General features: G+C 36.4%; 1 protein-coding gene across 4 annotated transcripts in view; it reads right to left on the bottom strand.

Annotated features, from left to right (window-relative positions):
* Positions 1–1,282: 1,282 nt before the first annotated feature.
* IMPA1 (inositol monophosphatase 1) overlaps positions 1,283–14,260 on the bottom strand; it is a 31,695-nt gene continuing 18,717 nt past the window's right edge. For all 4 annotated transcript variants that reach the window (XM_045806058.2, XM_045806056.2, XM_045806055.1 and 1 more), the window contains exons 8-9: positions 3,410–3,561; positions 1,283–2,342 (exon numbers count right to left, since the gene is read on the bottom strand). In XM_045806058.2, the coding sequence (XP_045662014.1) occupies positions 2,227–2,342; positions 3,410–3,561 (268 nt within the window). In that variant the 3' untranslated portion in view covers positions 1,283–2,226. The remainder of the gene's footprint in view (positions 2,343–3,409; positions 3,562–14,260) is intronic.

Here is a 14,260-nt window from a genome sequence, read left to right as displayed (position 1 = left end):
TTTCAAAATTTTACCTCTAAGTACCTGGAAGATGGGCTCACCAAAATGAGGGAATGAGCAGGAAAATCAAGGACACAGATGACTGAAAATAAGAGAAGCCCCAGGAGGACTGCTATGCAGCACACTTAGCCAGTAACCAATTCACACTGGAAGAAAAGGAAAAGGGCCCCACAAAATTATCTATAGGAGGAAAAGAAAACAGTGCCAATAGAACAGAATACCTGATTAGGGTTAGACAAGTAGAAAATAAAGAGGTTTTACAATCCTGGGGAAAATGTGTTAATTTCAGGAAGAAAAATTGCACAGGAAAGAAAATATAATGTAGTACTAGTTAGCTAACCAGTGAATAAAAGTCCTAAGTTAAACACTGAATATAAATTTAACAATAACAAGAAAGATTACTATACTAGGAGGATGAAAAGGAAGAGGTTAATGTAACTCACGGGTAAGTTTAAAGTACAAAATCCTCATCTTCTAGAACAGCAAGTTACCAGATGATGAATAAAGCCAATAAATATGTAACAGAATATATCCATCTTTAATAAGATGGAGGTAAATACCAGAAAAAACTGTTAAGAGTTGGAGAGATGGACTGCTACTACTCAAAAATTTTTCAAACTATTGCTGGATAACTCACTTGTCAATCCTTTTTCAACATCCAAAGAAATCAGCCACAAATTATCTAATTGCATTTAGAATAAAAGATTAAGTCTTTTAGAAAAGTTGGGAAAACTGCAGGCAAACCCCCCCCCCGCCCAAGAACACGTATTCAGTCACAACTGCAAATGTCAAATATTTACAACTCAACACAAAACCCCTAGAAGTCCTATAAACTATAAACTTTGATAACATTCATACTTATTTAAAATTTTATTCATCAGTCTTAATTAAAATAAATTTAATTGAAAAATTAACCATAGAGTAATATAGTACAAGGTATTTTTACTGCACATGACCAACAGTACAAATACAGTAATTATACTCAAATCTTAGTATATTTTTAAATATATTAGATGTGCATAACAATAAAATAACCTCCTACTTTACAGATGTACTTTTCATTCTATCCAATACAAGGCTCACACGAGACCATAACAAAACTTAATACTCTGTTCAAATGCCCAGGGACAAGGCTGAGCAGTCAATTAACCTTTTAAAGTATCTATGAACCAGAACAATTTGTTTTGAGTTTCATAAGCCAAAGACTATTAAGGAGTACTTTAAGACTGAATAGAATCTGGTGGCAAAGAAATTAAAGGAGTTTGGGGGAAAAAAAACATAGTTCAATATTAACAATACAGTATATTTGCCAGGTTTAGGTTTCCTGTGCACAACCAGGTCAGTATGAACAGCTTTAAAACATGAATATTGAGTTTAGTACAATTTTATAGGTAGACACCTGATGAGAATGCTTTTTTGAAACAGAATCCAAATACTGTAATGCAGGGTCTTAGAAAATACATTAACTGCAGAAATGCCCACAATTAGAAAGGATATCTGGTAGTATGGCAATTGAAATGGTATGGCAATGTAGAAATGTTAAAAGGAATGAGAATGTAAAATATGAAAACGATGAGATCATTTTTACATCAAAACCTAAAATAAAAATAAAGAGTGGTGAGCTCATTACTTTATGTATAACTAGGACTTGCTACCTCCAAAATATTTATTCTTTCAATGCTTATTTTTGAATTGCCCATATTTGACAGATACTCTGCTAGGTGCTATGTATACACTGATGAATAAAACTAGGTTCTCTGCAAAGAAAAAAAAACCTGAGTCAAGGAAGTACCCATTATATTCTTACAAATTTAATTAAAGATGGCTTTGGGAACTAAAGAGAAAATTTCTTCCAAAAAGTTACCTCTCTAATTAAGAATGCTTGTGTACATGGTCAAAATTTCAGAGGGTCATATATACTTAGAAACTCTAAATTGCTAACTATTTCAGTTGATGTGATTGATACCTTGTCTCATCAATTACCTATGTATTTTTCCCCAAAGTACACTCCTACACGTAAAATTCTTTAAAATATTTCATCTATTCTTTCATACCCAGTCTTAGTAAAATATACAACAAACTGCAATTTGTAAATCTGGGTACCAAAGACCATTTAAACCAACCATATTATTTATCCGAAATAAATGTCCTAATTTTATAATACCATCAGTGTGTCAGCAAATATGGGGAGATGCAACTGTGACTGAATATGTGAGGCTGTTGCAGTTACTCTTCATCATCTCTTTGAAGTGGTATCACCTGAATTTCTTTGGCTATCCTTTCTGCTAATGTTTTACTATTGGCAGCAATTATTCTTCGTGACATCAAGTCAAATGGTCCACCTAAAATCAAACCAAACATAATTCCTGTAAAACTAGTATAGCAATATGTGCTACAGTCAAACATAACATTTTCATACTTTCAGTTTTCTTTAAAAAAAAAGAAAAACTGTCATAACCATAATGTTTAAGCTTTGGCAATACATAAATGAGTTTTAAGAATCTTTTAGTAAATGCCAGGGTTTTTTTTGAGGGGGGTGTGTCTCAATCATACCAACCTGAAAAATGATTATTTTTTTTTATTTAAATTCATTAGTTAACAAGCAGTGTAATATTAGCTTCATCTACTTCTTTCTTGTGTTCTTTTAATTACTTTTATACCTCTTTCATGTTTGGGAATCTATGGACAGGAAATTTGACTCCATAGCCCAGCATTTTCTTTTTTTTTTTTTTAAAGATTTTTTTTTTATTTATTTATGTGACAGGGAGACAGCCAGCGAGAGAGGGAACACAGCAGGGGAGTGGGAGAGGAAGAAGCAGGCACCCAGCGGAGGGGCCCGACGTGGGACTCGATCCCGAACCACCAGGATCACGCCCCGAGCCAAAGGCAGACGCTCAACGACTGCGCCACCCAGGCGTCCCTAGCCCAGCATTTTCATTCCACTCTCCTTCCCATTTCTTTATTTCTTCATTGCCTTCCTCCCAGATCACTGGTGAATATTTTTAGCCCAGGTTCACTCTTCACTTTAAAAAAATTCACCATCAATTCAAAGCAAGAAGTTCACCTCTCTAGGCCCAAGGCAGAAAGTGATGGTGGGGGAAGTTCACTGTCAACTACCACCATGGTCACCAAACCTCAGATTCAGTGACCTTCTATAATTAGCTTCTTGAGTTCCTGATACTCACATTTAAAGAGGCTTAGTCATTTATCAGCATTAATCCCACATTATAATTAGCTTCTTATCCTTGCCTCTATCTTTCAAAATTTGTTATTCTGATTTTGCAGAAAATTACATGGCTTTTGTTTTGCCTTTAAGAGTTTAAGTGTAATATATATTAAACATTAAAAAAGCCACATATAAAGGAAAGTCCAACAGAGAGAAAAATGCTTTACTGTCCCATAATTTTACCTGTCACATCCATTAGTACTCCACCAGCTTCAGTAACAATAATGCCAGCTCCCGCCATATCCCAGCAGTGAATTCCCATTTCATAATATGCTTCTGCAACCCCAGTTGCCACAAGGCACATATTAACAGCTGCTGTTCCAACACCTCGGATCCTAACAGATAACATTTAAAAATAAGATTGAAAAAAATCTTTCAAAAAGGCTCCTCCTTTAGTTTAAGTGTTGAGAAAATTTACAAGTAAAAAAGCAAAACAAAACTTACCTAAATTTAAAATAAAAATACATAAAATCTGATTATCATGGTACACTATACAGATGACAAAATTAATCCCCACAGAGCAATCATTTAGGAAGATAAACATTAAAACAAAGATATTTTCAGGGAAGGAAAAAAGAAGGCCATCATTCTTCTATAATGGCATGCATGTATATTCGTATTTGTCTCAACTCAGGGACTACAGACCCATAGGTCTCTAGAAGGAGTAAAATGTTAGGTCACTGCCACATGTGTACACATCGGTATGTGTGACTAGAGGGATAACAGCACACCTGAGCTCTGGTAAGACAGAGGCCTACCTGAAAAGAGTATTTCAGGTTTGCACCTCTTCCCTGGAAACAGATCAAATTAAGGTAAGTATGGACACTACTTTGATAGCCATTACAGTAACAACTGATTCAAGAAAGAATCACCAATAAATGCCAAAATGCGCAACAGCAAGATTGGTATTTACATAATGTCAAAGTATCTGCCCCTAATATACGTAATACATGCACATATCATTTATTGTGCTTTGTTTTATCACATATCACAGAGAATTTTTTTTTTTTTTTTTTTTTTTTTTACAAATTGAAGGTTTGTGGCAACCCTGCATCAAGCAAACCTATTGGCACTTTATGTCTCTGTGTCACATTTTGGTAATTCTTATATTTCAAATTTTTTCATTATTTGTTATGTTGATCAATGATTATGACTCACTGAAAGCTCAGATGATTAGTATGTTTTAAAAATAGAATGGTAAGGTATGTACATTGCTTTTTTAGACATAATCCTATTAGATACTTATATATTGTGGTATAATATAAACATAACTTATATGCACTAGAAAACCAAAAAATTCATTTGACTTGCTTTATTGAAATAGTACAGGTTTGGTTCTAGACTAAAGCAATAAAGCAACTATCACTGAGGTATGTCTGTACCGATAATGGGAAAGCATCTTTATAATGGTCTACCACTATCAAGTGATCTTATTATCACCAATAACGGGACAAAAAGATATCAAGTGCCTCCTCCTATCATGCACTGAGAAAGACACAACATTGCTTCTCTGGCATTCCTGCCACAAATGTGTAACTCTAATCTTGAGGAAACCAGACAAACCCAAATCAAGAGACTTAGTACAAAATAACTGGCCTACCTTTTTCAAAAATAGCAAGATCATAGAAGACCAAGACTAAGCACTGTTCCAGATTAAAGAAAATTGATGAGAAATGACAATTAAATTGATTCTAGATTGAAACTTGGATCACATTTTTTTCAAAATTTGAATAAAGTCACTATATTAGGTAATATATCACTGTTAACTTCCTGATTTTTACAATTGTATTATAGTTAGGGAGCACCCCCTTTATTAAAGGAACATACACTGAAATATTTAAGAAAAGGGTTCATCATATCTGCAAGTAATTTTCAAATGATTTTTACTCAAACTCCTTTTGTAATTATTTAAACCTCTGCATATAAGGCAGTGAGATCTGTTCACTGAAAAGGAAGTGACGGGAGTTGGGGGAGAGCAGGGAAGAGGGAGTGGTAGGAGGAGCCTGAGCTCAACTCCTTCCACACATCAAGATAACAGTTCTATCTGTGCAAATCACTCTGAAAAATGACACAAAGTCTGGCAAAACAGACCTTCCAAAGTTAATTGTGGAGAGACCACATCAAAAAGGGCAGAAGGGGACAGAGATGCAGTTGGGAACCAAACCCCCCCCCCCCCGGTAAGACTAACCCCAAACAGGAGGGACATCACAAGCGTGAAGAAGTGAGATGATCAGACTCCATGCTAGGTACCCCAGGCACCAGGGAACCACACTGGGAAGACGAGCTCCCACAACATTTGGCTCTGATAACCAGTGGGGCTTAACTTCGAAAGCTGTTAAAATTAGCAGGGTTTAACTCCAGGTACTTTAAAAAATCAGTAGGCTTAGCTCTGGAAGAGCTGGACGGCACTGGAAAACTGTCTCTGCCCTAAAATAATCCAAAGTAAATAACCTATAATAAATAGCCCAGCCTAGACACAGCATAGAAGCAGCAATTTTTAAAGTGTCTATGGTATACACGGAAAGAGATTTATTTACTAATCACAGAACAAGTGCTGGAGGGCAGGAATCTTCAGGAAACTTCTCCAAGAACAAAAGTATAGGCATGTACCACTTCACTTCATCTCCCCCAGCCTAAATAGCCTGACATGTGTGGGAACCTGAGTAAACCCTTTCCATCTATTTTGCTAGCACTGCATCCCTCACCCTCACATTCACCTGCAGACCCACCCCACACAACCCCCCACCCCACAACTTGGTAGGTGTCCCTGAAAAGCAGCTCCTGCCCACCACATCCTGCAAGCAGCCCCAGCAAGGAGCAGTACCACTCCAAAGTGACTCTTCCTTGGGTAGTGGGGGGATAACCCCACACACCAGCACACTGACAGTTCTAGCAGCCAAACCTCTTAGCTGGCCATCCAGGGAGTGTGCCCTGCACTTGGTGTGCCTGCAGCTACAGCAGAGACTGGGTATAGATATCTAGTCTGACTGCCAACCCCCCCACCAAAAAAAAAAAAAAAAAAAAAGCCGCCTAGGGAGCCCTGCAGGGGAAGTGCCCTTCCCTCTGGTGTGCCCACAGCTATGGCAAACTAGCTGCAGACACCTCCCACATACAAGCATGCAGTGGTCTCAGGCCCCTCAATGGTGCAGGACCAAACCTGGCATGATGTGCCCGCAGCAGGCAAAATAAGATAGGTCATTGTAGCCAACTGGACTGAAGGCAAACATGACTGAGCCACAACAGTAGGGTGCACAGAGCCCACAGAGAAGACACCCCTGGAGTGCCTGGTTCTGATGACCAGGGGCATTGGGCTACAGGGCACCACAGAATCTTTTCTTCACAAGGCCACTACTTTCAAGACCAGGAGACAGAGATGACCTTCCTAATACACAGAAACAGAGTTAGACAAAATGAGGAGAGAGAGGAATATGTCCCAAATGAAAGAACAAGAAAAAAATCACAGCAAAAAAGCTAAATGATATGGAGATAAGCACTATGCCTGATAAAGAATTCAAAGTAATGGTCATAAAGATACTCACTGGACTTGAGGAAAAAAAATCTCAGATCTTCAACAAAGAGATAGAAAATATAGAAAAAGAACCAATCAGAGATGAACTTAATAATGGGAAAAAAAAGAAACACACTAGAGGGAATCAATAACAGAAGAAAGGATGCACAAAAACAGACTGGTGATCTGAAGATAGGGTAATGGAAAGCAACAAAGCTGAACAAAAAAGAAAAAAAAAGATAAGGAAACTCTGATTTCATCAAGCATAATAACATTAGCATTACAGGGATCTCAGAAGGAGAAGAGAGAATGGAGCAGAAAACTTAGTTGAAGAAATAATAGCTGAAAACTTCCCTAACCTGGGGAAAGAAACAGACATCCATATCCAGGAGGCAGAGACCCTCCAACAGGATGAACCCAAGGAGATCCACATCTCCCTACATTATCGTTACTTTCTGCCATGTTAATTATTAAAAGAATTTTAAAAGCAGCAAGAGCAAAAACAGTTACATACAAGTGAAACCCCATAAGTCTATCAGCTGATTTCTCGGCAGAAACTTTGCAGGCCAGGAGACAATGTCATGGTATATTCAAAGTGCTTAAAGGAAAAAACCCGCAACCAGAATACTCTAGCCAGCAAGATAATCATTCAGAATAGAAGGAGAGATAAAGAATTTCCCAAACAGAAGTTAAAGGAGCTCATTACCACTAACCCAGCCTTACACAAAATGTTGAAAGGAATTCTCTGAATGAAAAGAAAAGGCTCTAACGGTAAGACAATTATGAAAGGAAGAAATTTCACAAATAAATGCAAACATATAATAAAGGTAGGTAAATCTCTTATAAAACCAGTATGGAGATGAGAACACAAAAGCAGTAAAATAAATTATACGTATGTACAAAAATGAGTCCGAGATACACAAAATAAAATTATACAAAAACATTCACAAAATGTGGGTAGGGGAGTAAATATTTAGTGCTTTTAGAATCTGTTTGAACTTAAGTGACCATCAAATTAATATAGACTGCTACACCCATAAGATGTTATATATGAACCGAATGGTAACTGCAAATCAAAAACCTATAATAGATAAACACAAAAAAAGAGAAAGGAATCAAAAGTATAACACTAAAAAAGCCATTAAACCACAAGGGAGGAGAACAAGAGAAGGAAAAACAACCAGAAAATAAATCACAAAATGGCAATAAGTACACACCTATGAATAATTACTTTAAAGGTAAAAGGACAAAATGCTACAAAAGATATAGGGTGACTGAAAAGATTAAAAAAAACAAGACCTATCCATTTGCTGCCTGTAAGAGGCTTACTTTAGACCTAAAGACATATATACACTTAATGAATGGAAAAAGATTCCATGCAAAGAGAAGTGAAACAAAAAGCCACAATAGTAATATTTAGATCACACAAAATTGTCTTTTGTTACAGTCTTTGTTTTAAAGTCTAAGAAGGGCATTACATAATGAAATAGGGAGCATTCTAAAAAGAGGATATAACAATTATAAATATCTATGCACCCCACATTGGACAACCAAATATATAAAGCAACTACTAACAGACATAAGGGGAGAAACTGACAATAGTACAACGATGGTAGGTGACTTTAACACAACACTTACATCAATGTATAGACCATCCCGAGAGAAAATTAACAAGACACAGTATCTTTGAACAACACATTAGACCAATGGACCTAACAGATATATACAAAACATTCCATCTGAAAATAGCAGAATATATATTCTTTTTAAGAACATTGAACACATAGAACATTCTCCAGGACAGATCACATGTTAAGCCACAAAACAAATCTCAATAAAAATCAAGAAGACTGAAATCCTATCAAGCATCTTTTTTGACCACAACAGTGTAACACTAGAAATCAACTGCAAGAGGAAAGAACACAGATACACAGAGGCTAAGCAACGTTCTACTAAACAACAAATGGGTCAACCAAGAAATTAAAGAGGGAATAAAATCTGTGGAGATAAAAGAAAATACAACTGTCCAAAATCTTTGAGATGCAGCAAAAAGCAGTTATAAGAGGGAAGTTTATACCAATACAAGCCTAACTCAGGAAACAAGAAAAATCTCATCTAAGAGATCTATAAAAAGAACAAAGCCCAAAGCTAATAGAAGGAAATGTTAAGAGTAGAGAAGAAATAGAGACTAAAACAAAACAGAAATGTCAATGAAACTAGGAGCTGGTTCTCTTAAAAGACAAAGCTGATAAACCTTTAGCCAGATTCAGCAACAAAAACAGAGAAAGGACTCAATCAGAATTGAAAGAGGATAAATAACAACTGATAGTATAGAAGTGGAAAGGATTATAAGAGAATATTATGAAAATTATACTGGGCACCTAGAAGAAATGAATAAATTCCTAGAAACATAAACATCCATACCAGAATCAGGACGAAATAGAAAATTTGAACAAACCATTGCTAGCAATGAAATTGAATCAGTAATCAAACTCCCAACAAACAACGGTCTAGGACCAAATGGATTCACAGGTGAATTGTACCAAACATTAAAGGAAGAGTTAATATTAAAATAAATTTTAAAAAATTAAAAAATACATATTCTTCTCGAACTATTCCAAAAAAATAAGAAAGAAAACTCCCAAATTCATTCTATGAGGCCAGCATTACTCTGACATCAAAACCAAAGACACTACGAAAGAAGAAAACTACAGGTTAACATCTCTGATGAACACATATGCAAAAATCCTCAACAAAATATTAGCAAGCCACATTCAACAATATATTAAAATGATTCACCATGATCAAGTGGGATTTATTCTGAAGATGTAGGGATGGTTCAATATTCACAAATCAATATCATATACATCAACAAAATGAAAAATAAAAAGCACATGATATCCCACTAGATGCAGAAAAAAATGTGACAAATTTCAACACCTGTTCATGTTAAAAACCCGCAGCAAAGCTGGTTTACAGGGAATATACCTCAACATAATAAAGGCCATATATGAAAAACCCACAGCTAACATTATACTCAATGGAAAAAAATACTGACTGATAGCTTTTCCTCTAAGAGCAGTAACAAGACAAGGCTGTCCACTCCCATCACTTTTCTTCAACATACTACTGGGAGTCCTAGCTGTAGCAATCACAGAAGATAAAGGAATAAAAGGCATCTAAATTGGTAAAACTGTCCCTACTTGCAGCTGCCCTGATACTATACATAGAACACCCTAAAGACTCCACCAAAAAACTATTAAAAATGATACACCTTTACACCAAAGTAATTTTTTAAAAAGATTAAAATTATGTGACGCCTTTGATTTCAAATATGCTTTACTGCCTATTTCTTACTGCATATCAAATTTAAAAACTAGTAACAAATGTCAAACAGATGTTTGACTGCTTTCCAAATATATAAAACCAAATTAATTAGTGGCTTTTGATAGTTTATATGAAGAATGGCATATGAAATTTTCCTTTTCTCATGGGATATGTGATAGTTCATAGCTCATGTCCTAGAAAGCAAATATCAAGATCTTTCATAAATAACCCCTTGGTATTTTCAGAGACAGAGCTGTAGGCTGGAAGACCAATAGTGATACCTACTGGCAATGCTTCTGTCCATTTCTAATAAATATAATGGGCTCTCAAGCAAGGAGCCTTATAGTTGGAAAAGAACATATTATTTTATGGACAAATATTACCAGAAAGAGTACTTAATTACCAAATAATCAAGGTTGTGGTCTAGATTTTACAAATGTGTTCTGAATCCTATCTTAGTCTGATACTTCTATAGAATTAATATGGCATTAAGTAAAAAGGACTATCTTTGGTATCACAGATATTTGAGTTTCTTAGCTGCTCAAAACTATAATCTTGAGAAAGTTTCCTCTTCAAGTTTTACTTTTCTTGTCATCAAAATGGGGATACGAACTTACTTTGGACCACTCTTGTAATGGTTATAATAAACATATGCAAAGCACCTAGGAGAGTGCCTAACATCTAAAAGGGCCTCAAAGATTATGTTTAAGATGAAATTGTTCCCTAAACCGTGATGCCAGGAAACATTACAGAAGTAAATGGATGTGCATTTCACCTAAATAAGTCCCCAAAAATTAAACTAAAGGAAAGAGACCCGTGATGATTTAACTTTGCTACGTAAATGTCATTTCCCAATTAGGAACCTATTAGACTGTTTCTACTTAAGACATTCATTCAGATTATGACTCTTCAGTTGCATGTGCATGTGTAAGTAACCCTTCCAAATTCACACTGAAAAACTCAAGAACCAGCAGAATGCAAAAGATCATAGAAATCAGTAAGTCAGCACTTCTTGGTAATATTTTCCTGGTTATACTTTTAAGAAAATCCAAACATAAAAGGTCACTGTTTACTTTTTACTTCAGACAATGGAAAAATAAAAGGTTAAAGTTATAAAGCACTTACAGCTCTTTTATGAATAACATAACCATTCTATTGCCCGCAGTTAAAGTCCTTGCTTCAGTAGCACTGTAGCTGCAGGCTTTTTTAATCATATTGCTCTTCCCTCAAGGACGTCACTCTGGGACGTTCTCTACTTTTTTTTTTTTTTTAAGTAGGCTCCGTGCCCAATGTGGGGCTTGACCTCATAACCCCAAGATCAAGAGTCACATGCTCTAGAGTGAGCCAGCCAGGCACCCCTAAGTCCCAGACCTTCTTGACAGGAACTCTTCTCTTACTTTCCTTATTACTAAATAGATCACAGATTTACAGCCTAGAATTATAGTTTGTATCATGGCCAAATATACATGGAATGTCCTGACTCCTTTTTTTTTTTTTTTTTTTTAAAGACTTTATTGATTCGACAGAGATAGAGACAGCCAGCGAGAGAGGGAACACAAGCAGGGGGAGTGGGAGAGGAAGAAGCAGGCTCCTAGCAGAGGAGCCTGATGTGGGACTCGATCCCAGAACGCCGGGATCACACCCTGAGCCGAAGGCAGATGCTTAACGACTGCGCCACCCAGGCGCCCCGGAATGTTCTGACTCCTAAAAGAAAAGTCTAATGTTGGAGAAAGAGAAATAGTCTGGAAGCCAGGGTTCTAGTCACATCTCCATCCACCTGTGTCATCTCAGGCAGTCACTTTACCTCTCTGAACCTCAGTCAACTCCTCTACAAATAAGTCTGGATTATCAGATGTTCTTTGGTCAGTTCTAAGAGTCCTGTAAGTCAATGATATTTTCAGAAGGAAAAAGGTGGGCACAATTGGTAGTGAAATAAAATCCCCCAAATCTGTGATGATTATTTTTCTCTATTTTTTTTTTCATGAAAACAACTACAATAAAGGTCAGGGGAATACTATTTAACATACACATTAACTACACTAAATTTAAGAACCTCAAAACTCTAGCTTCTCTTTTAAGGACAAATGTATATACCTGTTTAATATTTGCTTTTAATTTCTTCATTTATAAAACTTCCATTACAGAAGGACTCTGAGGTTTGGAAAATAAAAGTGGCATTCTGACTTAAAACTATTATCTTCCCCCCAAAATAAAAATAAAATCAACGAGGACAAGTAAAACCCATACCACCCATTCCTTCAGCAGTTCTAGGAACCAGAAAACACAAATTCTCAAACTACCTGTAACTAGAGGGAAAAACAAACAGTAGAATCCTAATAGAGCACTGCAAGCTTGAGGATACAGAGTTGGGGAGAGGAGGCAGGAAAGACTCTGTCACAAAGAGGAGAAGGGAGCAGAGGACCCAGCGGGAATACAGACAAAGCTACCTTAAGAAAGAGAAAGTAAGACAAATATAAAAATGCCGAACAGCATGTAAGGATTGGTAATTCATAGTCCTGCTACAGGGAAGGGGCTGGAAAAAAAAGTAAAACCTCAACTCACAGCCACAAAGAAGCTGTATTTCTTGGGGAGAGTCAGATAAGATTGGTTATTCTACATATATGTGCAATCTAAAAACAAAACAATAAAAAAACCAAGCTCTTAGAGAACATACTGGTGCGTGCCAGGGGTGGGGGGTTGAAGGGGTTGGCAAAATGGGTAAAGGGGGTCCAAAGGTACAAATTTCCAGTTATAAAATAAGTCATGGGGATATAATCTATTGCATGGTGACTACAGTTAAGAATTTTGTACTGCACATTTGAAAGTTCCTAAGAAAGTAGATCTTAAAAGTTCTCACCACAAGAAAAAAAGGTCTGTATGTGGTGATGAATGTTAACTAGACTTATTATGGTGATCATTTCATAATATATCCAAATATGAAATCATTATGTTGTATACTTGTAACAAATAATGTTGTGTCAATTTATCTCTAAAAAAAAAAAAAAAAAAAGAGAGAGAGAGAGAGAGAGGTGGTACCTCTTTTAGACAAAGAGGAGAAGGAAAAGAATTAGGTGTGAAAAAATGAGGATCCTGCAGAAATGAAAAAACAAGAAAGGCCAATCTCCATCCCCCCACCACAATTTAACAGATTATCAGAAAAGAAATTGCACAGAAGGGCAGAACTGATAGCATAAGGAGCTCTGAAACCAGGAACCCTGATCACAAAATGAACAGAAATAGAAAAAAGGAGATCACATCCACATAAAATGACTGTAAAATATCAGATGTTTGCTAATGAAAGTATTTGGGATTTTTTTTTGCCTGATAAAGTTTCCCCCAAAAAGTCAACAATGAAGCTGTACAAAACTGAAGATGAAACCAATCCAACCTGAATTAAATATCCTCAAACAAATATTTGTAAATATGGAGGCAGGGGAGGGAGTTAAATGAGAAATACAAAAACTACTGCAGAAATTGTGGGGGGGCGGGGGTTGGAGGAAGAAATGAAAACAAGAAATGAGTAAACTCAGAAAAGGTGGGGGAGGGGAGAGACAAAATTAAATCAGGAATAAAAACCCAATCACAAGGTACCTGAAGGAGAACAGATGCCAATAAAAACCTAATCAAAGGCAATGAGGAAAAGCAATACAGGAAAGAAGTAAAAATGGTGAGAGAGAAAGTAGCTGAAAAAGAAGACCCAAAGGAAATTGAACATTCCTACTGCTGTCCTGAAGAAAATAAAAACAGAACAGAAAATGAAAATGAGAACTGAACTAGTATTTAAAACTATAACTCAAAAAAATTTTCCTGAATGAAAAAACACCTGAGTATACATGTTAAAGGAGAAAATTCTGCCAGAATGAGCAATTCCAAGATCTATCCTTGTAAAGCTATTAGCCGTGGAAGATTGAAAGGAAAAAAATTCTCAGAGCCTTCAAGTAAAACAAGAATTTTTTTTAAGATTTTATCCGTCAGAGAGAGAGAGAGCACATGCGAGCAAGCGCGCACAAGCAGAGGGAGTGGCAGGCAGAGAGAGAAGCAGGCTCCCCGCTGAACAAGGAGCCCGATGTGGGACTTAATCCCAGGAACCTGGGATCATGACCTGAGCCAAAGGCAGATGCTTAAGCAACTCAACCATCCAGACACACCAAAACATGAATTTAAAAGCCAAGAAAATTAGAATTAGAATGGCATCCGAT

The sequence above is a fragment of the Ursus americanus genome, chromosome 9 (assembly GCF_024610735.1).
Source record: "Ursus americanus isolate L20-20 chromosome 9, mUrsAme1.1.p, whole genome shotgun sequence".
Lineage (NCBI taxonomy): Eukaryota > Metazoa > Chordata > Mammalia > Carnivora > Ursidae > Ursus > Ursus americanus.
The sequence above is the reverse complement of the archived record's forward strand: the minus strand, read 5'-3'. Positions and strand labels throughout refer to the sequence as shown.